Below are 25184 nucleotides of genomic sequence, written 5' to 3' on the forward strand. Positions count from 1 at the left end.
TGTACCTAGATCCATCTACATATACTCATATAGACATGCATACATGCATGTATATACACATATTTACATATATATGCATATATACCCGTGTGCACACATATACACGCATATGTACATGTATATACACACATTCTTAATAAGTGCACATGCGGGATACTCCTTTCTACCACCTCTGTTTTAGGAAACCTTAAATTTGCCAGGAGTCTGTTTGCTTATCTCAAAAATGGGAGAGAGGAGACCATGTGGCCTAATGGAAAAGACATCTCACTTTGGGTCGGAAGATTGAGGGTTCAAGTCCTTTCATGGTCAAAATGTTTCCAATGCATTGTGTGGACAGTTAAAAAAGATGCAGAGTCCCTCTTTCACTGGGTTCACTGGGTTGTGAAAATGGAACTAAATTAAGTTAGGTAACTTATAATAAAGCACCTGTGGTTACATCAGAACGCTTTAAATGGAAGTTTCCTTCCTGGTTGTTGAAACTTTGAAATCCCCTTAACTAAGTACTGGTGGGAATTTTTTTTTGTTTTTTTGTTTTTTTGTTTTTGAGACAGGTTTCACTCTGTCACCCAGGCTGGAGTGCAGTGGCGCACCTCAGCTCACTGTAGCCTCTGCCTCCCATGTTCAAGCGAATTTCCTGCCTCATCCTTTCACTTCCGCCTTACCTCCTGTAGCTGGCACTACAGGCATGCGCCACCATGCCCAGCTAACTTTTAAATTTTTTGTAGAAACAGGGTCTTGCCATTTTGCCCAAGCTGGTCTCCAACTCCTGGGCTCAAGCAGGAGCCACCTCAGCCTCCCAAAGTGCTGGGATTATAGGTGTGAGCCACTGTGCCCAGCTGAGAATGCTTTTAAGTTAACAATGAATACTTAGAAACCATGCTTAGAATACATTGAAGACATTATTTCATTGCCGTGCAAAAATGTGTATCTTGTGTCTTAAAAGGAAAGCATGTTGATGTCATGACATTAATGCTACACAAATGTATGCCTTAAATTAGAAGCCAAATCCAGGCCCCTCCAGGACAGTGGCACCCTCCCCAGCTCCAGCATGGCCTCAGACCACTGACCTTTGTCAAACTCATTCCCCCTTCCCCACTCGAGCCACATGAGGGGTCAGGAAGGTGTCTAGGCTGCTGCTCTGGACCATCGTACCCTTACCAAAGAGATCCCTTAGTGCAGAGGAGTGAGGAGCTTTGGCTTCCCCTGAATAAGCATGAGGAAGCAAAGATTCCCCAGCAATAGCTAAAGTAGATGCCGAATCTCATCTCAGCCCCCACTGGAGTGAGACCGCCTTCGTGCATTCTCTCTAGCACATCAGTGGTTCCTATAAATCTCGACATGATTGCTTTTCTCAAGGTTGCTTTGTGGCAAGTCTGCAAGTGCTTTCTCTGACAGAGAGAGGATGTTAGGAATAGACATCGCAGGCAGGAGCTGACTTGGGAATGGCCCAGGGAAGAACAAGTGAAGATGCATCTGCTTTGAAAGAATCCTTTCATTTTCTTTTAAGGACTTGAAATCAGGGAAGCTTTACATCCCGGGAACTCGCACGGCTCCGTGCTGTGTGTGAAGGATTGTGAGGCCGCTGCTCAACTGCGTTGCCTCTTTCCCCTTCCTTGCGTCAAATAATGTAGCATTCATTTTGTGTGACTGCGTGTGCACTGGGTGTTTCCCAGCTGCAGGGGATGGGGTTAGTGTTCCTGGCCCTGTGAGCAGAGACAGAGGTGACCTGGGCTGGGAACCGCCCTTCACGAAGGGACTAGCCAGTAGTGGGTGGCAGGCAGGCAAGGAGATGGATATCGTGGGCGATATTTTAATTATGGGTCAATCCTTAGTGCCTGGCACGTGGTAAGTGCTGCATGGGGTTAGCTGTGATTATGACCATCCTCTTTGTAGAAGGGCCTGTCAGAAGTTAACATCAGGGGAGCTTTTCCAGTTACGTGTCTTGCTCTGAAAAATAGGAAGGGGGAAAGTTAAGTAAATGGCACTAGTGGGCCCAGGGCCTCAAAGGGCCATGCATCGTGTTTTCTGCCTGAGTGCTCACTGTGTTGTAGACAGTCCGGGAAAATGGCAGAAACAGCTAAAGCGCTCACGGGGACCAGTGTAGAAATGCTCTCTGGGTCCTCCCTGGCCACCGTGGTCTCTGCCATGCTGAATAATGAATCACGCTGATTCCTTGCTTCAGCCCGATGGAGAACTGGGTCAAGCTTCACTCCAGAGAATCCCCAGACACCTCTCTGGCAGAACCCACTAACATCTTAGATTTGAAAAGCATTTCAGTATTTCCAAAAAAAAAGCAATAGCAAAGCCTAGTTATATTTCAAACCGTACACATAATGACGGTGATCTCCTCTCTTCCTGCCTGTAATGACCACAAATGCCGGTTTACTAAAGACTTCTCTATTACGGAGGCAACATCCAAGAGGTATTTTGAACCTTGAAAAGCTTGCATATTTTTTTGTATGGACTCTGTGAAAGTTGTTTTAGGTCACAGTCCTTTGCTCACTGACTACCTTATTTATTTATTTATTTATTTATTTATTTATGAGATGGAGTCTCACTCTGTCGCCCAGGCTGGAGTTGCAGTGGCGCCATCTCGGCTTACTGCAACCTCCGCCTCTCAGGTTCAAGCAATTCTCCTGCCTCAGCCTCCCAAGTAGCTTGCACTACAAGCTTATGCTACCACACCCTGCTAATTTTTGTATTTTTAGTAGAAATGGGGTTTTGCCATGTTGGCCAGGCTGGTCTCAAACTCCTGACCTCAAGTGATCTGCCTGCCTCAGCCTCCCAAAGTCCTGGGATTACAGGAGTGAACTAATGCACCCGGCCCAGCTGCCTTATTTCTCAGTGAAACCTGGGCGGTGAAAAGACCCTGGGCTGAAGGCAGAAATCAGACCCGTTGCTGTTTCTACTGGCTGCAGTAACTGTGGGAGATGACAGAGGGCTCTTCTTAACTCTTAGGGAAATATCACAAAACATGGGCTATCAAATATAACAAATGTACCCTAAGTGTACATTATTCTGTCCACCAATGTGAAATAAATAGTATGTGGGCCATATGATTATTAAAAAGGTTCTTCTTCATAGTCACATATAGCGGGAATACATGGCTTTTTTCCACCTGAACCCCAGAACACAGATAGAAAAGGTCTCCATAGAGCAGCTCTGCAGTGTAGGCAGCAGCCAGGATCACCATGTTCCTAGGATCTAGCAAGACAGGCTGGAATCCCATATCCTGCAGTGGTGTGTGTATCCTCCCCAAAACCCTGCCAGTTCCCTGTGGCTTCTATTTCTCTCATGTTGAATCCCTGTTCTCTACATTGAAACTTTTGCATGTTCCTTTTTCTCTGCCAACGTTCTCCTTTAATTCCCCTGACAACATCAGCCATCTCTGTAAGAGGCCCTTTGCTGGTGCATCAAGGATAATATCAGAGGGGCTTACACCAAAATCAGTGTCTTGCATCTTTTTTTTTTTTTTTTTTTTTTTTTTTTTTTGAGATGGAGTCTCGCTCTGTTGCCCAGGCTGGAGTGCAGTGGCACGATGCAACTCGGCTCACTGCAACTTCTGCCTCCTGGCTTCAAGCAAGTCTCCTGCCTTAGCCTCCTGAGTAGCTGGGATTACAGGCGCCTGCCACCACGCCCAGCTAATTTTTGTATTTTTTTTAGTAGAGATGGAGTTTCACCATGTTAACCAGGCTGGTCTCAAACTCCTGACCTCAGGTGATCTGCCCACCTTGGCCTCCCAAAGTGCTGGGATTACAGGCGTGAGCCACTACACCCGGCCCATTTTTTAATTTTATTATTGCTTTTTTTAGAGATGGAGTATCGCTCTCTCACCTAAGCTGTAATAAAGTGGCTTGATCCTAGCTCACTGCAGCCTCGAACTCCTGAGCTCAAGTGATCCTCCCACCTCAGCCTCTCTAGTAGCTGGGATGACAGGTATGCACCACTGTGCCTAGCTAATTAAAAAAAAATTTTTTTACAGACCATGTCTCACTTTGTCACCCAGGCTTGTCTTGAACTCCTGGCCTCAAGTGATCCTCCTGCATCAGCCTCCCAAGTAGTTGGGATTATAGGCATGAGCACAATCCACTGTGCCTGGCCAGTTTTTTGTATTAAAAACTGGTGTTGGGTCCAGTGGGGTGGCTCACGCCTGTAATCCCAGCACTTTGGGATGCCAAAGTGGGAGGATCACTTGGGCTCAGAAGCTTGAAACCAGCCTGGGCAACATGGCGAGATCTTTACTCTACAAAAAATAAAAAATTAGCAGAGTGTGGTGGTGGACGCCTGTAGTCCCAGCCACTTGGGAGGCTGAGGTGGAAGGATTGCTTGAGCCTGGGAGGTCAAGGCTGTAGTGAGCCATGATTGTACCACTGTACTCCAACCTCGGTGACAGAGTGAGACCCCGTCTTAGAAAAGAAAAAAAAAAACCTGGGTCAGACTTTCTCACCTTCACAAGTCATTCAGTCCTGCCTGTCGGCTCAACTGCCAGCCACCTGGAAGTTGTGCAGCCCTTTCTTGCCCCTCCCTACTTCCCTGTACCCGTTTCTTCTGTTCACCCTTAAATTCCTGATCATTTCCACTGTAGAGCCATTTAACCGTTTTCCTCATCCACTAACCAAAAGCGGACTGTGATGCTAACTAGAAAGCTTTTGCTAGCCCTGATGTGTATACACACATAAAATACGTGTTGATGTCTTGACAAGTGAGCACTCTGCTATCTAACTCTCTTAAAGTACAGTAAATCTATACTTAACATTATTAGTGAGTTCTCAGAAACTCCAACTTCAAGAGAAATGATGTATAAGGAAAGCAGATTTTTTTCTCATCAACATTATAGCAAAACAGCATTGAAAGAAGTTGAAGGAAACAACCTTATTCAAGGTAGGTCATTTTGCTTAAAGTCACAGTTTTTAAAAACCTATCAACGATGTTAAGTGAAGATTTACTGTACTTTGTATTTTTACAGCTTTTGGAAAACTGGTGAGAGCTTTGGACCATCTTTCCATCACACACACACACACATACACACACATAATTTTGGATATATTTTCAGGGTGTTTAGAACTTCCTGAAGCCCATCCATGGATCTCCCAGGTCCGTGAACCCTTAATAAAATCCCTGAAGTGTGTCTGGGTGTGGTGGCTCACGCCTGTAATCCCAGCACTTTGGGAGGCTGAAGTGGGCAGATCACTTGAGGTCAGGAGTTGGAGACAAGCCTGGCCAACATGGTGAAACCCCCTCTCTACTAAAAATACAAAAATTCGCTGGGCATGGTGATGGGCACCTATAATCCCAGCTGCTCAGGAGGCTGAGGCACAAGAATCGCTTGAACTTGGGAGGCGGAGTTTGCAGTGAGCCGAGATCGTACCACTGCACTCCAGCCTGGGAGACAGAGAGAGACTCAGTCTCAAAAACAAAACAAAACAAAAAAGCCGGGCTCATGCCTGTAATACCACAGCACTTTGAGAGGCCGAGATGGGTGGATCACCTGAGGTCAGAAGTTTGAGACCAGCCTGGCCAACATGGTGAAACCCCGTCTCTACTAAAAATACAAAAAAATAGCTGGGTGTGGTGCCGGGTGCCTGTAATCCCAGCTACTTGGGGAGGCTGAGGCAGAAGAATGGCTTGAACCTGGGAGGCAGAGGTTGCAGTGAGCCGAGATCGCACCACTGCACTCCAGCCTGGGTGACAAGAGCAAGACTCTGTCTCCAAAAAAAAAAAAACCCTGAAGTCAGCTGATAAGATGGAGCCTGCCCTTCTGAAGAGGACAGAGCATCCCCCACCCCCACCAGGCTCTGCATCTCTCCCTGTCCCCCACCACCTAGGGGTATCCTTAGCGTTGCTCAGTCATTAATTGTAAAAACAAAACTAGATTGGTATAGCTGGCAATGATGTGTCAGGACTGGGGAATCAGAGACCTTGAGAAAATAGTGGTCACCTTTTCTCACCTATTTCCTTTGGGCCAGGCCCTTTGCAAGATTCTTAATCTAAGCCATCCCATTTCATCTTGCCAGGACCCTATGAGGTCCATCCTGTTATCCTCACAGCAACAGATGAGGAAAATGAGGCTCACCAAGATTGAGTAACCTGGGTCACACTGCTAATAAGTGGCTGACCTGAGATTTCATCCCAGAGTTAGTGGCTTGAACACCTGGGCCCCAAGCCACTCTGCTCTGGGCCCCTTCTCCCATAGTTGCACCTTACTCTTATTGATCCATGCCCACAGAGCTGTGTGACCTTAGATGTGGCCATCAAACAAATATGCCCTTCCAGTTTTTTGAAATACTATGTAGGGCAGAGTGTTTGGTCTGTTTGGCCCATTGATAATAAGTCTCCGGTGCCTGGCATATGGTAGGTGTCATAAATATTTGTTGAATAAATGAATTAATCTGTCCTGCAAGGCTCAGCTCAATTTCATGTCTTTTAAGAAGCTGTCCATCACTAACTCTGAATTAAAAAAAAAAAAAAAAAGCCCAGGCTCAGTGGCTCACACCTGTAATCCCAGCACTTTGGGAGGCCGAGACGGGTGAATCACTTGAGATCAGGAGTTGGAGACCAGCCTGGCCAACATGGTGAAACCCTGTCTCTACTAAAAATACAGAAAATTAGCTGAGCGTGGTGGCGCACGCCTGTAATCGCAGCTACTTGGGAGGCGGAGGCAGGAGAATTGCTTGAACCCAGGAGGCAAAGGTTGCAGTGAGCCAAGGCGCTGCCACTGCACTCCAGCCTGGGCAAAAGAGTGAGACTCCGTCTCAGAAACAAAAAACAAAACAAAACAAAAAACTCTCCTTCCATGAGCTCCCAACCCATGCTTGTGCCTCAGTGCACCTTCATGGTCCGTGCTATAGATTGCTGCTATGTGTCTGCTGTGTCACAAGCTTCTCAAGAGCAGGAACTTATCTACTCTCAGATACTCTCAGTTAACTCAGATGTATCTACAGGGAAGAAAGGACACTCATCTCTGTAGGTCCTCCAGGAACTAGTCACTCAGTAAATGTTATCAGCGCAAATACACAGTTGTTATTGTGCTATCGGATAATTAGGCTTGAATGGTAAGTAATTCCCATAGATGACTGTTAATTAGGATTACATTTGTAGTAATTTGTAGTGTTGGGCCACATTTTAGCTTTTTGATGTGAACTTTTTTAGTTTTTTAACATCTGTAACTTAATGTTGTTATATGTTCTGGTACCATTTACCTTTTGGTCACTATCCCTCAACAGTCACAGAGCAGTGGCTGTGCCCTGGGTGTTGGATATGCTCCTTAGTGGACATGAGCTCATTTTACCACTGTCTTCTTTGGTCCTGTACCCCGAGGCCAACTCGCCTGGCTAGAGGCAAGGCCTGTATCCCACAGCTCACTGGCTCCCGGCCCCTGGTCTCACCCCTCACTGCATCCCCTGCCCCTCCTGGTCCCTGGAGGAGATCCCCCAGTTTTCTGACAGCACACTCTCATTTTGCTGCCTGCATTAAAGCCCAGAGGAAGGAAAAGGACAGAAACCTAGAAATTCAGCAAGGGAAAAGAGAAATGGAAGACTGGGGAAAACAAAAATTGAAATAATAGTATCTTCTGGAACCAGAGAGAACAAAGTACATACTTGCTGAGGGCCTACAATGTCCCAGCCACTTGCTCTTCTTCATTTCCTTATCACTGTTCAACTGAGTAACCTTAGATGCCTGGAGGCTGAGCATCCACCAGTTGGAATACAGTTTGAACCGAGGACCATCTGGTCATAGATACCCAGGCTTTGCTCTGTGTTCTGCTCCACAACGCACATTTTAAGGAGAGGTCCTCTGCAAGAAGATGGCTGTATTATAAAACTCAGAGATAGAAGCTCCACACAAGATAGGTTTTACAACTAAGATAGGATGACTCGATTCCACTGTGGAAGAAGAGAAAACAAATGGGAGAGAAGGGGGCCCAGGTCAAAAGCTGTGTCCCTTCTGGGTCAGCCATGACCCAGATCCCTTAAATGCCCATAGTAACTAACAACAATAACAGAAGCAGCAGCAAACTTGAATTTAGCCCAGTTAATCCTCACAACATTTGATAGGTTGTTGTGAGACAAGTTATTTTTAGTACCCACGTTTTATAACGAGGACATTGAGACACAGACAGGTTAACTAACTCACCCAAGGTCAAAAATGGTAAGAGGCAGCCCTGGGATTTGAACCTAGATTTTACTTTCAATCTGAGGAACCACATAACTTTGGGTAAAGAAAGGAGCCATCTGTCTATAGCAGTGGTTCTCAAGGTGTGGCTCCCGGATCACAGCTTCAGTATCATCTGAGAGCTTGTTAGAAATAGAGACTCTTGGGTCCTAGCCAGACCTACTGAATCAGAAACTCTGGGGAAGGGGTCCAGTGTTCTCTGTGTGTGTGTTTCTTTTTTTTTTTTTTTTTTTTTTTTTTTTTGAGATGGGGTCTCACTCTGTTGACCTCAAGTGGTCCACCCACCTCAGCCTCCCAAAGTGCTGGGATTACAGGCATGAGCCACCGTGCCCGACCTGTTATGTGTTTTAAGAAAGCCCTCCAGGTCATATATTCATATGTATCATGGTCTACAGTACATCTCCACATGCTGGCTTTGGCTGAAATCTATTAAACTAGAGAAATCCTTAAAATCCACTAATAGAAAAGAGTAAAAGTTTATCAATAATAATAATAATAAAAGCCAGATGTTGTGGCAAATGCCTATAGTCCCAGCACTTTGGGAGGCCAAGATGGGTGGATCACCTGAGGTCAGGAGTTTGAGACCAGCCTGGCCAACATGGTGAAACCTCATCTTTACTAAAAAGACAAAAAATTAGCAAGGCGTGATGGCACATGCCTGTAATCCCAGCTACTCAGGAGGCTGAGGCAGGAGAATCATTTCAACCTGGGAGACGGAGGTTGCAGTGAGCTGACGCCACGCCACTGCACTCCAGCCTGCGTGAAAGAGTGAAACTCCATCTCAAAAACAATAAACAAACAAAAAATAACAATGAGCATTTGCCAAGTTTTGACTATCTGCCAGGCATGATGCTAAGCATTTTACCAGCATTATCTTCTTTAGGCCTTGCACATGCTGTAAGTATAGGTAGCATTATTATTTTACAGATGAAGAGACTGAGACTTAGAGACCTGAAGTGACTTAACCTAAAGTCACCAGCCAGAAAGCAGCAAAATGATGACTTGAATCCAGACCCCTCTGATGACACGGTTCTACCCTGAACCATTACTCTTTTGCCCTTTTGGTTAAGAATTATTGAAGAATGGGCATAAGTCAAAGTGTATATGTTGATTTTTTTTATTAACATTTTTTTTTAAGTGGCAGATGACTTCATTAAATATTTTGAGTTCTTCCCATGCTCCAGGACGAGCCTTTATTCCCAGAACTGATTACGCCCAGCATCCCTTCCTGGGTTTAAGGGAAAGTGGTGGTGGTTATGAACCTTCCTGGCCACACGGGGGCATCACCAAACAGTGCAGGTTGCTCGTTGCTGCTCCATTCTTTGGGAAGAAGCCAAGCTGGCCCCTCGGGCCAAGCTGCATGTTCCCTGTATGCCTGTTTCCTTTCACTTTGGCCACACAGAATGGGGTGAAACTCTTCAGATGAGAGACTAAATTCAAACAACAGCAGGGTTACACAAGAAAAATGACTTTAGATAAACTCACTATAGTAACATGTCAGGCTTTTATTCATCAATATGACAAAACAATTTTTTTTCTTTTTTATTTGAGACAGAGTTTTGCTCTTGTCGCTCAGGCTAGAGTGCAGTGGTGCGATCTCAGCTCACTGCAGCCTCCACCTCCCAGGTTCAAACGATTCTTTTGCCATGATTCTTTTGTCTCAGCCTCCCGAGTAGCTGGAATTACAGGTGTCCTCCTCCACACCTGGCTAATTTTTGTATTTTTAGTAGAAACGGGGTTTCACCATGTTGGCCAGGCTGGTCTGGAACGCCTATCCTCAAGTGATCCACCGGCCTTGGTCTCCAAAAGTGCTGGGATTACAGGCGTGAGCCACCACGTCCAGCAAAAACAGTATTCTTAATGTGCTTGGATGAGGTCGGGTGATTTGCATATTTTAGCCAAGAATGATACTCTTGGTGTTCAGTGAGCTGTTTAGATCAAAATTTTTGTCATCTTGGACTCCAAGGAGAGAAAACGGCCAGTGTTCTTTTTTACCTTCTTTGTCGTTACTGAATTCTTTTGAGCAGTCCTAGGTTGTAGGATGTTACAGTAGGCAGCTGGAGATGGTGGGAAAATGCATTTCTGACTTCTGGTTTGAAGAGAAGTGTCTCACAGTAAAAGTACTGTCTTAGGGTTCACCCCGGCCAGGATCACTGAGATGCTGTCCTGATGGCAGCTTCTGTGGATCTTGAACCCCATTTCCACATGGGCATGCCACAGTACCCTGTCCAAGCCCCAGTTTCCATGCCAGAAGCCGAATTCACTAGAATTTTGACCAAGGTGATCATATAATTTATTGTCTAACCCAGGACACTTTTTGAGAGTAAAAGGGGCTGCTCTGAATAATCTTGCCAGAATGACAGTGATACCCCAGAACTATTGAGGGGAAAATTGGGACATGTGGTCACCCTAAAACAAATCTTTCATTTTTCCTTCTTGATTGTTCAGTTAAGAGTTATATGACACTGTATTTATTTGCTCATTCATTCAACAAATGTTCAAGTGTTTTTTACATGCTAAGTTCACTACTTATTTTCTCCTCACGAAAACCCTCTGAAGTAATTATTATTATTACTCCCATTTTTACAAACGAACAAAATTGAGGCTTGGTAAATGACTTTTCCAAGGTCCCAGTACCAGTACATCAGAGAGCTGAGATTAGAATGCAGGTTGTTCCTACTCTTGATCCACACACACTCAGAACTGTATTGAGGGCTGGGTGCAGTGGCTCACGCCTGTAGTCCCAGCACTTTGGAGGCCAAGGCAGGCCAATCACTTGAGGTCAGGGAGTTAAAGGCCAGCCTGGCCAACATGATGAAACCCCATCTCTCCCAAAAATACAAAAATTAGCCAGGCATGGTGGTGTGCACCTGTAATCCCAGCTACTTGGGAGGCTGAGGCAGGAGGATCACTTGAACTCAGGAGGTGGAGGTTGCAGTGAGCCGAGATCATGCTATTGCACTCCAGCCAGGGTGACAGAGCAAGAACCTGTCTTGAGAAAAAAAAAAAAACTGTATTGAGGTTACCGGCTGTTTATCCAGCCCTCTTTATCATCCTAACCCCATCTGACATTGTCCCCCTGTGAAAATCTCAGAGGCATATAACAAAGTAGTTAAGTGTAGGAGCGCAGAAGCCAAACTGCCCAGGTTTGAATCCTGGATCTGCCACTTACCAACTCTGTGCTGCACCCAGTTTCCTCATGTATAAAATGGGTACAGTAACTTAGTATCGACCTCAAAGGGTTGGGGTGAGGACTGACTGAGTTAATACTTTTGACGTTTGAATAGAGGTGGTAGGAGACAAGGTTGGAATGGCAGGCCAGGGGAGTCAGCTGGGGCACTGTGATTTTACTGACTAGGGCCTGGGTTGGGAACCGACATGGGAGAGAGGTTAGTGGGCTGCACAGCACTTTCTGGAGAAACAGCAGGGCCTGGGCACTTAGGGGTCAGACTGGCAAAATCATGCATTTTCATAAAGCAGCACATTTGGTGGGGTGCTTCTGTGGAATATCCAACACATCCACCTGGAGAAACACACTTTGGTCTGAGACTGAGGGAGCAGAGCTGCGGAGGGGCAGGCAGGCCAGGCAAGACCTGGCCAGCCCTGAATTGGCCACAGCCAGCTCTGGCACCCGGGACCTCCTCTTCACCATTGGGCTGGTTCCCTGCAGTGTGTACATGTGCAGAACCTTTCCCCAAGACTCGGACTCCTGAGTAGCTTCTGTGGTCGTCACGGGGACTGCCTTCCTTTTTTTGGTTTCTTTGTGAAAGGCACCTTGTGCACCATCAGCAGAGTGGCCGCTGAGGTGGTCGCATAGCTTTCTCCTCTATCTAGGACCTGAGGATCAGCGCAGTGTTTGCTTAAATGGACTGTTTTGTCTTTGATACTTTGGTGAGTTTTTTTTCCCCTGACAAAGTGTGATCAGCTACTCAGGAAGGGGGTGCCCGGTCTGCGCACGGTGACTGGAAGAGGGAAGGTGGCACTAGACCGAATGTGATCACTTTAGGACACTTTGCTGCATTTCTTCATTTGGTTATGAAGCTCGCATTTGGAAACTTTAAAAGCTGTTCTTCGAGAGCCAGTCTGTTGGCTCCCAAGGAAGGGTGGCTCCATGTCTGCCTTTCGGGGAAGGTGGCCTCTGCAACTGCTGGACAGCTTGCATGGGATCAGGGGTGCAGAGAGGGATGAGGAACCCAGCTCAGGCACACGGCAACCCTGGTGATCACCGGCAAGGCAAACGCTGTAGCCAAGTCACCCTCACATGCGCTGTGAAGTTTTTTCTTCATATGTCTTTGGATTTTTTACTTGTTATAATATGCAGCATATAGTACTTTCTTAATTAAAGGGAAAAATTGAATTACAGAACTTTAAAAAAAAGAGAGGTAGTATGATCTCAAAGTATCTCTAAGTGATACAAGAATAAATGGTTTTAAAAGCATGAATCTGTCAATTCTGCAAGCACTTCGGCATGTAAAGATTCCCTTGTCACGCTGTAGGACCTGACACACTTATTTGTTATCATGAGTGGATACTTTTTTTCCTCATTTTTCTGCCTTTCTGGGTATTAGAGAAAACATCTTGCTTCTCTGTTATTAGAAACAAGTGCCTAACATGTATTTAATTCATTCTGTCTCCACCGTTTCTAGGTACTTACCAAATAACAGATTTCATGGGGTTACATTTCTCACTATTTAAAAAACTGCCTTGTAAGAGGTATCAGGAGCTTAGAAATTTTTGTATCCAAATTTTTGTAATATAAGCCCTATACTTATATTTCTGATAATCTATTCTTTTTGTTTGTTTGTTTTTGATATGAAGTCTCGCCGTGTCTCCCGGGCTGGAGTGCAATGGTGCCAACTTGGCTCACTGCAACCTCCGCATCCTGGGTTCAAGCGATTCTCCTGGCTCAGCCTTCTGAGTAACTGGAGTTACAGGCACCCGCCACCAAGACTGGCTGATTTTTGTATTTTTAGTAGAGACGGGGTTTCGCCATGTTGGCCAGGTTGGTCTCAGACCCCTGACCTCAGGTGATCCACCCACCTCAGCCTCCCAGAGTGCTGGGATTACAGGCGTGAGCCACCGCACCTGGCCTGCTTCTAGTAATCTATTCTAAGGAAGAAATCTGAACACATGTACACGTCAGGCAAAAAGATATTTGTCACTACATTTTTTTTAATAGCAAAAAGTAGTTACCATTTAATTTCCAGCAGTAGAGGATTTGTTAACTCAATTAGATGATTGAACATAATGAAGCAAATAGAAGTGCATTAAGTGTAGTACCTTGGTAGTTGTGGGAGGGGAGTAGTGTAAACTGGTATGATTGGCCAAACCATGGAGTGACTTCCTGTCCTCTTACTCTATCTTCCAGTGTTTTGCTGTGCGTTCTCTGGGATGGGTAGAGATGGCAGAAGAAGACCTCGCCCCCGGTAAAAGTAGTGTTGCGGTCAACAACTGCATCAGGCAACTTTCCTACTGCAAAAATGACATCCGAGACACGGTTGGGATTTGGGGAGAGGTAAGTGGCGCGGAGAATGATGTCCGGCAGGCTGTTTGCATTCTCCTGTGTTTCAGGAAGCCCCACAGCTCGGTGCTGTGGTCCTAAGGGGCTCCGAGGTGTTTTTCAGGTGTCTTTTCCCATGAATGCAGGAAGTGTAGGCATGGTGCCCCCGCGTGACTGATCCCTCAGCACTGCCAGATCCCAGTGAGGACTGGGGCCTGGAGAGAGAGCGTTTCTCAGTAGCTAAGTGACACAGATTTATGGGTGAGCATTAGGGACCCAGAACTCCCCTAAACATGCCTGCAAAATGGGATGGGCCAGTCTGTAAGAGCAGTTTTGCAGACTGGAAGAAGGACCCATATTCTCAAAGGGAAGGTGACTTCCACACATACACACAAAAATGTTGATGCTTCTACTCTAAAAGTTGACAAATTATCCTTTTATAACATTCTTCTTTACTTACATTCTGAGGAATCAACATTATACATGAATTGTGGAATTGATATTTATATATTTCTCCCTTTTAACAGAGTGATTACGTTTTGAAATGTTAGTTGAGATAATTTCAGAAAGGAAAGAAGTAAGTACAGATACCAAATGTGTATAAAACTCACATCAAACCAGAAAAGCTGTATTCCTGGTGTGCCCGAGACCTGTAGAAAAAGCATTTTGGGAGCATCTTGGAATAGTGTTTGCTACATGAATAGATGCTGTTCTCTCTGCTTCTAGTGAACAGAGCAGTGGTTGAAAAGTTTGCTTTTTGGTTGAGCTGACTGGAACTCCACTCACATTTTCTCCTAGCAGCACGTCTCAATGGGAGGTAGGTTTCCAAGCCTTTCCATGGTGGAGTTTATCTGCCTTAAAGTGGAGCTGAATCACTGCATTGCCAAGCTGACTTTTAGATTCCAGGCATAAGGGAGAACTGGAAGAATTTTCTTCCATCCAAGAAAAGCCATTTAGACTCTTCTGTTGTTTGACTTTGCTGTCCTCTCTCACTGCATTATCTCCCATCCAAATACCCAAGCATGGCTGGGCATGGTGGCTCATGCCTGTAATCCCAGCACTTTGGGAGGCTGAGGCAGATGGATGACCTGAGGTCAGGAGTTCGAGATCAGCCTGGCCAACATGCTGAAACCCCGTCTCTACTACAAATACAAAAATTAGCCGGATATGGTGGCATGCATCTATAGTCCCAGCTACTCGAGAGGCTGAGGTAGGAGAATCACCTGAACCTGGGAGGCAGAGGTTGCAGTGAGCCAAGATCATGCCATTGAACTCCAGCCTGGATGACAAAGCGAGACTCCATCTCAAAAAAAAAATAAAGACCAAAACCCAGGCCTGTGTTTCCACCAAATTCTCCACCTGTTTTCTCTCTCCTTCAGTCAAAAATGCTGTTCCTTCTTGGCCAGGATTTACAAGGAAGGTGGTTGTGATTTATACTAACATGTGAATGACTGGCCTTTAGAGGAGCCGTAGGTCTAAGGCAGCATGCTCCAGGCTGTGTGAATCTGTTTCACCACAATAGTCGACACGAGTTGTGTTTTCTGCCAGTGCTTTCATCCGTAAATGGCTTAGCTGCTCTTGGGGGAAGATTTGAGACCAGGCTGGATCTCAGCTGTAGACACAGGCCACAGCTTCAACACTGGCTGACAGAGGCACCAAGATACCTATCTCTGCCTCCCTGAGCATAAGAGCTCTATTTCACTCTGAGAATGTTTGGTGGGAAACTAAAACATTGTTCCCAAAAACTATACCAGAAAGCAGTTTATCTGTTTCACTTTGAGATTTGAAGACCTACCAAGAAGCCTCACTGTTCTGCCAAGCCACATCTTCCATCATCAGTGCCATAGCATCTAGATGACCTTGAGGAGAGAGAGTGTTTCAGCTGTGCAACAGTTATTTAATGATGTCCTAAAATTATGCCTGGGAGATTGCAGGGGGAATCAGTAGTCTGGTGCTTCTGCCCACAGAAAGCCAACACAGGTGGGGAGATGGGACACCAGAGTGTAAGACTCCGAAGGACAGCGCAGGAGTTGAGAAACCTGGGTGTTCCCCCATGCTGGGATCCCAGCAGCACCCACAGGTTCTGTGTCAGACCTTGAGCAAGTTACTTAAACTTTCATTGTCAGTTTCCCCAACTGCCAACTGGTGATAGTAACAATCCAAGCCCTCAGAGGGCAATTTAGAGAGATCGTGAGCCAGTGCACCTTAAGCATGTGGCCTAATGTAGTCATTTAAATGTTAGCCATCGTTAGTGCTGAGAAATGTCACGAAGCTGTGCCTGCTGTCTGCCGGGCAGACCACACAGCTAGGAAGTGGTGTAAAAGCCGAGAAGAAGCAGGTATCGTTGTGGGTCTGGAAAGGCCGTCGAGGGGATGCTTGGTAGGACCTGGCCAGAAGAATGGGGAGAGGGGGTTCTAAGAGTTTGATGGGCACAGAATTAGTGAAAGACTAAATTCTCCAAGGAACCCACCATTAGCCTTTTGTCATAAAGATTCAGAAGTGTAAATAAATTTAAGAGCAGCCTGGAAAGCAGGATGGGAGCACATTTCAGAGGACTCAGAGAGGGAGAGAGAAATTGGGTGTATGACAGGAAGCTGGAAGACATCAATATTCTTGTCCAGAAAGGAAATTTCTTGGGCAGACAAGTTACAGACCGCAGGGTGACTTCTTTTGGTGGCTGATACAGCGTTCCTGGATGCCACATGCAATTAGGCTTTCCAGCCTGCATGAGGAAGACAGCGTGTTTTCTCATTGTGTCCCAGGGGAAAGACATGTACCTGATCCTGGAGAACGACATGCTCAGCCTGGTGGACCCCATGGACCGCAGCGTGCTGCACTCACAGCCCATCGTCAGCATCCGCGTGTGGGGCGTGGGCCGCGACAATGGCCGGTGAGTCCCCGGGTGGGGCAGTCCGGGTCACCTCGCCCGTGTCCCTGTTCTAGCTGAACACCAAAGCATAGTCTCGCAGCATTTCACCGAATACGAAACTCGTGTAGCCTCTGTATAGAAATGTACAAAATGAAAGCGTGTCTCTAGTTCCCTGCCTCTTAAAGCCTCCAAACTGCTTCCCTTCCTGGCTTCTGTGTCTCAAATCTTTTGTCAATTCTGACCCTGATCCTGCCTTCCAATTCTGCATGTTTCTCCTCCTGACCCTCCTCATTCAACCAAGTTTCCAACCCAGGCCATCTGAACCCCTTTTTCCCCTCCTCTCTGCAGTCTTTTTAAAATTAATTCCATTTCATTCAGTTGAGTCTCAGCCATTTCAGAGGCCCTCCTGCTGCTGTTTTCTTCATCAAGGGCTTACTTGAAGGGGGACGTTGTACAGCCTTTCATCACAAGCCTCAGGTCATTAAATCATGATATCAGGAATTTCCGGGGTTTGGGATTGGCTAAACTATTTTTAACACTGGAAAGGTCTGGTCTTATCAAAATTCCATTTGATGTATATTTTTCTGAAATCCTACTGAAAAGACGTTATTTATAAGAAATGAATCTTAGATGTGTTACAAATTTTCTGTTCTCCAGGATGATTGGAAACAAGGAGTTCCGATTTTCAAGTGCATATTTTAATAAAGTAGCAGTTATACAGACTTTATACTCAGAGACCATTGTTAAGTAATTGGTCTACATTAAATGCAGTTAATTCTTAAATTATAGTCAATCTTTGGCAATTCCCAAGGTACTAGAGCATCTCCTAGCATTTAGGGATGAGCTATACGATGATAGCTTGTTATTGCTTTGTTGAAAATGGATGAGAGCATTGCAAAAGAGGATAAAAATCCCAGAAAACAGAGAGCGGCTCTCCTGAGCTTATGGTTCCATTTCTGAACATTCTGCTTTTTTATTGAGTCATTTGGTCTCTCTAATGGGGGTGTGGTCTACCTGGGCTTATGACAGCCTTTGTCAACCAACGCTGGGCATTAGTACATTTGATTCAGTTCCAAGTCCTAAACCAGAAAGGAAGGATTATGGCCAAGTGTTCATCAGTTAAAGAATAAGCATTTATGCTGGAACTAGACGTGAGAAATGGCCTGCAAAAGAGAGAGCTAAAGTGTCTTTCTTCTCACTGCCGATTGGATAAGCCTTCCTGGGAGCACAGTTGCATCTTTGAGCTTTTCTAACGGAGTAGTGAATGATGACAGCTGGGCCAGGTGCTGTGGGGGAATGGGTGGATAGATTATGTCATTCCCTTGCTTGCCAGAGCTGTAGCCCTGGAGAGATGCATGGATTAATTTTACAAGGAAGCTCTCTGGTGATGTTTGGTCGTCATTAAAAACATTTAGCTTTGGTGGAAGGCCCTGGGTATAAGATGCTTGAGCTTTTCCGGGTTCCTGTCCTCCATGTTTGTTTTTAAGGCAGGAACCAAGGTGTGGAGCTCGTTACATTACATACGTGTACAAGTGGATGAGCTTGGGTTTTCTTAAGGTCAGATTGTCAGTGGTTTGTATTGATGAGGTTTTCAGCTCACCCTAACTCTTTAAAGTAAGGCCAAATGCTACATGTCTGGAAGGAAACAAATGATTCAAACTCCAGTTGACAAAATTATTCAAGTTTTCTGAACCTCAGTTCTCTCATCTGTGAAGTGAGGATCATAATAAGGACCACAATACATACGTATATGTGCATGTGTATGTATACAGTAATCGGTTCAGTGATGGGGACATGACAGGTGCTTAATGAATGTTAGCCCTTGACTTTTAAACACATGCTAGCAGATGCAGCTAATGACATGGCTTCCTTTTAAAGACAGTGGAGGTTGGAGAGGAGTCAGACCTCAGGGAGACTTGAAGTACACTTGATCATGTGATCTAGAGGATGAGAGGCTGTTCCAGACCCTAATGAGTTCAGTTGTCCCACAAAGCAAGAAGAGCTTCCCACTCCCACTCCCTGATGAAATCAGTGTGAATTAGGTTACATTGCCTTGGTTATGGCTTTGAAACGTGGGCTGTATTACTCATGTTCTTATTCTCACTCAGTGTTAGCAGATGAGTGTAATTTAGAAATACACTCAGGGGTCCACATAGCTAGCAGGACCTCAGCAAGATCATGGGACGGTTCCACATAGCCAACAGGACCTCAGCGAGATCATGGGAAGGTTCCATATAGCTAGCAGGACCTCAGCAAGATCATGGGACGGTTCCACGTAGCTAGTAGGACCTCAGCGAGATCATGGGAAGGTTCCATATAGCTAGCAGGACCTCAGCAAGATCATGGGAGGGTTCCGCATAGCTAGCAGGACCTCAGCAAGATCATTGGAGGGTTCCACATAGCTAGCAGGACCTCAGCGAGATCATGGGACGGTTCCACGTAGCTAGTAGGACCTCAGCAAGATCGTGGGGTTGTGGGTGCCTTCAGCCGGATCGGCATGGAAACAGCAAATTTTAAAAGTGTGTTTGCCAGTGAAAGGTTCGATTTCTCCCCATTGATCCCCTGAGTTTCCATTCCCCAGAAGAAGGGGCCTTTGTACTCCTGCTTTTTTTACTTTCCTTTGCTTTTGATTCCTTTTTTTTTCTTTAACAGCAATTTACAAGAGCAAATTCAATTTGTAATGTTGCAAAGGAAAGGAGTTTTCACTTTGCATGAATAAAACATAAAAGTATTTCATTTTGCTCACGAAAAACGAGCCCATTTTGCATTCTCTTTTGTAACTTTCCTTGCTGAGAAAGTAGAATCTCTTCGGGGATTTCTTGATGTGGTTAAAATGAATGAGAGAAGTATGTATTATGCCAGACATGAAGGGCACAAAATCTTTCTGCAAATCCAGAGTGCTTCCCTGAGCCACGTAATTTCAGAAATTACCAAAGTATTTTGGATGTAACATTTTTTTACGGCTTTCAAGTGGTTTTGATTTGCTTGGAAGAAATTCCCTCGGGAATGAGTTTACTTTGCATGAGGAGGGGATCGGCTCTGACACCCCCACTAAGCCCCAGGGTTGAGTTGGAGAGACCTTTTATTATGAACAGCACGAGAAGTTGAGTCACATCGGATACCGGTCTTCTGTGGGGTTTTGGTTTTCACATGACTAGGCTGAAGTCTTTGTCTTCTTGAGAGCCATGTCTATCTTTATTACGGTGTTTCGTGGGGCCCATTTGCTTTATTGCCTGGTAGAGTGAGGGCTGCCTCCTCTTTCTTGGCCATAGTTGACTTTTGTTCCCTTTGATCAGTGAGGTAAATGTCATGGCCCCTAGAGATGGAGACTGGGGAAAGGGGTTTCGTGAGCTTTGTCTTTCCAATCCAATTCAGCCCCAGGAGCCACCCAGGTTTGCCTGCTTTCCTCCTGCCCGCTATGCAAAGGAGGACGTATGCAGGTGTGTGCACTGGGCCTTAGAGGTGGCATTTCTGCCCTTGGCGACTGAGGCCAATGACCGAATGCTTCCTTTCATCTTGTCTCTGTGGGCCTGCCAGGCTACTGTCCCAAAGGTGAGTTGGGAGGGATGTCCCCACCCAGTTTCAGGGACCTATGCTAGCTTCCAGCCTCAGCGTTCTTCTTATTCACTCAGACCCTGGCAAGCACCTTCCTCCTTATTTTTTTGCAGAAGTACCAAAACCAAGCAAACATAATTTCTTTTTTTTTTCCTTTTTGAGACAGAGTTTCATTCTTGTTCCCCAGGCTGGAGTGCAATGGTGCAATCTCAGTTCACTGCAGCCTTTGCCTCCTGGGTTCAAGCGATTCTCCTGCCTCGGCCTCCCAAGTAGCTGGGACTACAGGTGCCTGCCACCACGCCTGGCAAATTTTTTGTATTTTTAGTAGAGACAGGGTTTCACCATGTTGGCCAGGCTGGTCTTGAACTCCTGACCTCAGGTGATCTACATGCCTCGGCCTCCCAAAGTGCTGGGATTACAGGTGTGGGCCACTGTGCCCAACGCAAACATAATTTCTGAACACAGGGAACTTGGAACAGGGACTCTCCTCTTGCCTTGTGGTTGGCACAGGCTTATCTTCTGGGTAGGGGCACAGAGATCCTTGTGTACTTCACCAATACGCCCTAGAGTCTGCTAATCCAGCTGTTTCCCATAAGAAATGAAAATGATTATTGTCAGAGGGTTTCAGACCCCATAAATGGCATGTTTCCAAGAGGCTTCCGTATCAGTGTACCATGAGGATTAATCAGGTAAGATGTTCATGGTTTTCCCTTGAGAAAAAAAAAAAAGATTCTATAGTCACTTGGGAAACTGAGTTAAACTAAGTACACTGGGACCTCTCAGAGGTTTTCCTATGCTGAGATGGACTAGGACTCTGCAAAAAAGCATTTCCCAGTCTTGTTTGGAACCTTTTCCTTGGTGGAAACACAATCACATGGAATACACTTCAGGAAATACCACTCTCGTTAGTAAATTCATTCATTTAAATTTGTGGCAACATTAAAGTGCTCTTTTTGATTATTAAGAAAAATAGGAATTACTTTTAATGAATATTATAAGTGGAGACCCCATTGGGCCTGCTCTAATGAAGATAAAATGTCTTCATAATGAATAGCAACTATGAGAAATACACTCACCCATCCAAACTCAAAGAATGGACTTAGAGGCATGAAGAACAGTGAAAGTGAGACTTTTTAATAACAGTCTTGCAAGATCGGGTATCTGGTGGGCAGGCACACCTAGGATAGTCACAACAGGTAATTTATCTCCTAGCACGCCAGTCCCTCCCCCAGTTCCTCACTGGCCGAGTACTATGGGGCTACGATCTTCCTGGATGTTGCCTGAGTTTCATTATCCCCCTTGTAAGGTTATACCCCATTCCCTTCCCCACTTAATTTTCATTTCCCAATAACAAAACTTTCTTCCCTTTAATGGGCTGACTCGTCCTCTACATTGTTAGCTTATTGTGACTTTCTAGGTGCATGAGCCATGTGGTGTGTTACATTTGCAAGCAGGCTGCCAGGACTTAGATTTATCATGCCTTGAAAATGGACCATTTAAAATGTTTTCTCACACAACCATCAATAGTCATGATGTGTGCAAGTGCTTTTTAAACAGTTCTTTCTTACTCAGTGTTTACCCTGCGATGTTGCTTATGCTTACAGATTGTGTAGCCAAACTTCTCTTCCTAGAAGGTGTTTAATACCTCTGTTTTCTGGTTTTGATGAACAGCTTTTAATAAAATATTTCTGTGTCATAGATTATTCATAAATTTCCAAATAAGGTTATCTTTGACTTGATTGTTTTATCTGATTATGATCTCAGGAACTTTTATCTAAAGAATATAGTCCCCACTGTACCGAATTTTTTCTCATATTCTCTTCTAAGATATTCCCAGCTGTTTTTATCCACCAAGACCCCGGCTCAAGATGTTTTATTTCTTTTTATTTTTAGAGACAGGGTCTTGCTCTGTTGCCCAGGCTGGAGTGCAGTGGCATGATCATCACTCACTGCAGCCTCCAAATTCCTGGGCTCAAGTGATCCTCCTGCCTCAGCATCCTGAGTAGCTGGGACTACAGGTGTTTTTTTTATTTTTGTAGATACGGGTCTCACTTTGTTGCCCAGGCTGGTCTTGAACTCCTGGCTTCAAGCAGTCCTCCCACTTCGGCCTCCCAAAGTGCTGGGGTAGCAGGTGCGAGCCCCTGTGCCTGGCTAGGTTGTTTTTAAAAAGGCCTTCGTCACACGTACTTTATGTTCTCGTTTTCATGCCAGTGCTGTTCTGCTGCTTTGTTTTGACTTCTTTTGAAAACACTGCTGAATTTTGGGGAGGAGTTCAGGGATCCTGAGGAATATTGGGATTAATTATTTAGAATATGCAAAACTTTGACTCACAGGTTTTTAGATTTAAAAGGTGCTTTAGTATCAGTGTCTTTCAGTCTCTTTATTTTAGAGGTTAGGAAACTGAAGACAGAAGAGCGTGATTACCTTAGATGACCCATGTAGTTCATGGCAGAGCGAAAAACACACCCCAGGTATTTTTGCCAGCCCAAATGGGAAGCTACTCTATTAATCTTGACAAGAGATGGTGAATAGTCTAAATGTCCCAGGGTTGGCAGGGGAGGAGAGGCTGGGTCTGTGTCCTAAATACTATGCTAGACAGCAGCAGGACACAGAAGGCAGTGGCATGGTCCCTATCCTTACAGTCTGGCTTCTTCATTGAGGAGATAGGACCACATGAGTGAATCGAAAGCAAAGGTGGACACACCATGTGCCTGAGGACTGTTTTTGTGGGTCCAAGAGCTGAGAATAGTTTCCACATTTTCAAAGCATTAAGAAAAAGAATGGGGGACCCAGGTATGGGAACTCAGCACAGCCCAACTCTTCACAGAAAGAACATTTGAGTAATAACATACTCAGAATGGAATGAGGCGATCTTTGTAGCTGCCTTATATAGAAAGTCGTTGCGGAAAAGTCCCATTTTTTTTGGCAGTCTCTATTTCCTTTCCTAACTGTGTCTTCTACTAGCAGCATTTGGGGGTACCTGAAAGCACTGCTCAGCCTTGCTGCTGTTCCTTAGAGCTAAACTTGAGTAAGTTTTTCTTTTTTTTCAGATGGAGTTTCACTCTCGTTGCCTAGGCTGGAGTGCAGTAGCATGATCTCGGCTCACTGCAACCTCAGCCTCCCAGGTTCAAGTGATTCTCCTTCCTCAGCTTCCCAAGTAGCTGGGATAACAGGCACGTGCCACCATGCCCGGCTATTTTTTGTATTTTTAGTGGAGGTGGGGTTTCGCCATGTTGGTCAGGCTGGTCTCGAACTCCTGACCTCAGGTGATCCGCCCACCTCGGCCTCCCAAAATGCTGGGATTACTGGTGTGAGCCACCGTACCCGGCCATTTTTTTTTTAAAGGAATGAGGTCTTGCACTGTTACCCAAGCTAGAGTACAGTGATGTGATCATAGCGCACTGCAGCCTTGAACTCCTTGGGCTCAAGTGATCCTCCCGCCTTGGCCTTCTGTGTATTATAATAGGGTATAGGCCAGGCTGCTGCCACAAGTACTCTGCAGTCCACTGGCTTCAGTGCCAGAAGTTAGTTCTCATGCCACAGCTGCAGTGGGCACCGCCACCTGGCAGAACAGCTCTGTGCCACTCAGGGGCTCAGGCTCCTTCCAGATTGTTGCTCTGCCATCCCTCAATTGTCATCCTGGCCTGACCAGGCCAAGTGACTTGTCTCCAAGTTGAAGACACCTGGAACTTGCACACCTCAGGTACAGTCACATTCCATTCACACCCCACTGGCCACACTCAGCTGCAAAGGACTCTGGGAACTAGAGTCTGTAGTTGCACAGACATTTGCCAAGTTAAAACTCAACCACCAAAGAAGAAGTTTAACAGCTAATGTTCTGACGCAGCGTGAAAACCAGTCGCCTCAGGTTTCTCACTCCCACGGCCTGTTGCTTCCTGTACTAGAGTCATTAAGCAGCTGTCCCCTCAGCTCCAAACCCACACTTCCCCACTCAGCTTTGTGATGCTGGGGCTGGGACTCTGCAAACCATGCTCCTGCTTCTCTCGTCTGCTACCTGTTAGACTGACGACTGTGCAGCACTCGAAGGCGAACTGCCAGGTGGAGGAGGAAGGAGGAACTTGCTCCCTCCTTTGCTTCCTATTTCTCTGAGCACCATCCTAGAAACACATCTTTATCCCAGTTGCATCGGTTCTGAACCCAGTTTGCAGTTTCTCCAACTTCACAGAAATGCAGAACTGGCTTCATCACATGCCTTCTTCAGAGGTTCCAGCACAATCAGCAGTCAAGCCTTCTTTTTAGGTCTCGGTCCTGGCCCTGGGGTCCCTCCTTCAAGCCTGGGGGCACCACCAGCAGCCAACAATGCCTCTTCCTCTGCAGTCAGAGGTTTTTCTCCAGGAGGTTCTTCCGTGATGCTTCTGTGTTTTAATGATTACAACCTCTCTCCTCTCTTCCCTCAGCCCTGCAGGTCAGAGCCCCCCTCTTGCAGTTGCAGCCTCCATGGGAGCTTTCTCAGGATCCCCTTTTGCCATTGTAGTTACTAGTTTAAATTCTTTGTGCTATTCTCCGTTCAAATGACTGGTGTGGTTTCTGTCTCCTGCCTGGTCCTGCCTGTCCCCTCCCTGGTTGACCTTTAAGATTGAATTAGCCCTGAATAAAAAGGACAGCCACTCACACAGTGCAGAGTCTGTGCGCCATATGGAGGGCAGTCAGGAACGCTTTTCTGAGCAAGCCAGTGTGGCTTTTTCTGTTTAACTACACCACACTGCAGGTGACACCGCAGCCCCTGTGCCAAGGAGGCTTCCCTTCTAAATTAGTAGAAACTGTCCGTGATAAAGGGCAGTGTTTTAGGTGACAGTGATTTAGAAATGGGTCTTAGCCGGGCGCGGTGGCTCACACCTGTAATCCCAGCACTTTGGGAGGCCAAGGCAGGTGGATCACTTGAGGCCAGGAGTTAGAGACCAGCCTGGCCAACATGGTGAAACCCCATCTCTACCAAAAATACAAAAATTAGCCAGGTGTGATAGTGCACACCTGGAATCTCAGCCACTTGGGAGGCTGAGGCAGGAGAATCGCCTAAACCTGGGAGGCAGAGGTTGCAGTGAGCCAAGATCACACCGCTGCACTCCA

General features: G+C 45.8%; 1 protein-coding gene across 8 annotated transcripts in view; it reads left to right on the top strand.

Moving 5' to 3' along the window:
* Nucleotides 1-25184, top strand: part of APBB2 (amyloid beta precursor protein binding family B member 2) — a 410008-nt gene that overhangs the window by 312707 nt on the left and 72117 nt on the right. For all 8 annotated transcript variants that reach the window (XM_050790342.1, XM_050790347.1, XM_050790340.1 and 5 more), the window contains 2 exons: nucleotides 13541-13687; nucleotides 16435-16562. In XM_050790342.1, coding sequence (XP_050646299.1) covers nucleotides 13541-13687; nucleotides 16435-16562 — 275 coding nt within the window. The remainder of the gene's footprint in view (nucleotides 1-13540; nucleotides 13688-16434; nucleotides 16563-25184) is intronic.

The sequence above is a fragment of the Macaca thibetana genome, chromosome 5 (genome assembly GCF_024542745.1).
Source record: "Macaca thibetana thibetana isolate TM-01 chromosome 5, ASM2454274v1, whole genome shotgun sequence".
NCBI classification, from domain to species: domain Eukaryota; kingdom Metazoa; phylum Chordata; class Mammalia; order Primates; family Cercopithecidae; genus Macaca; species Macaca thibetana.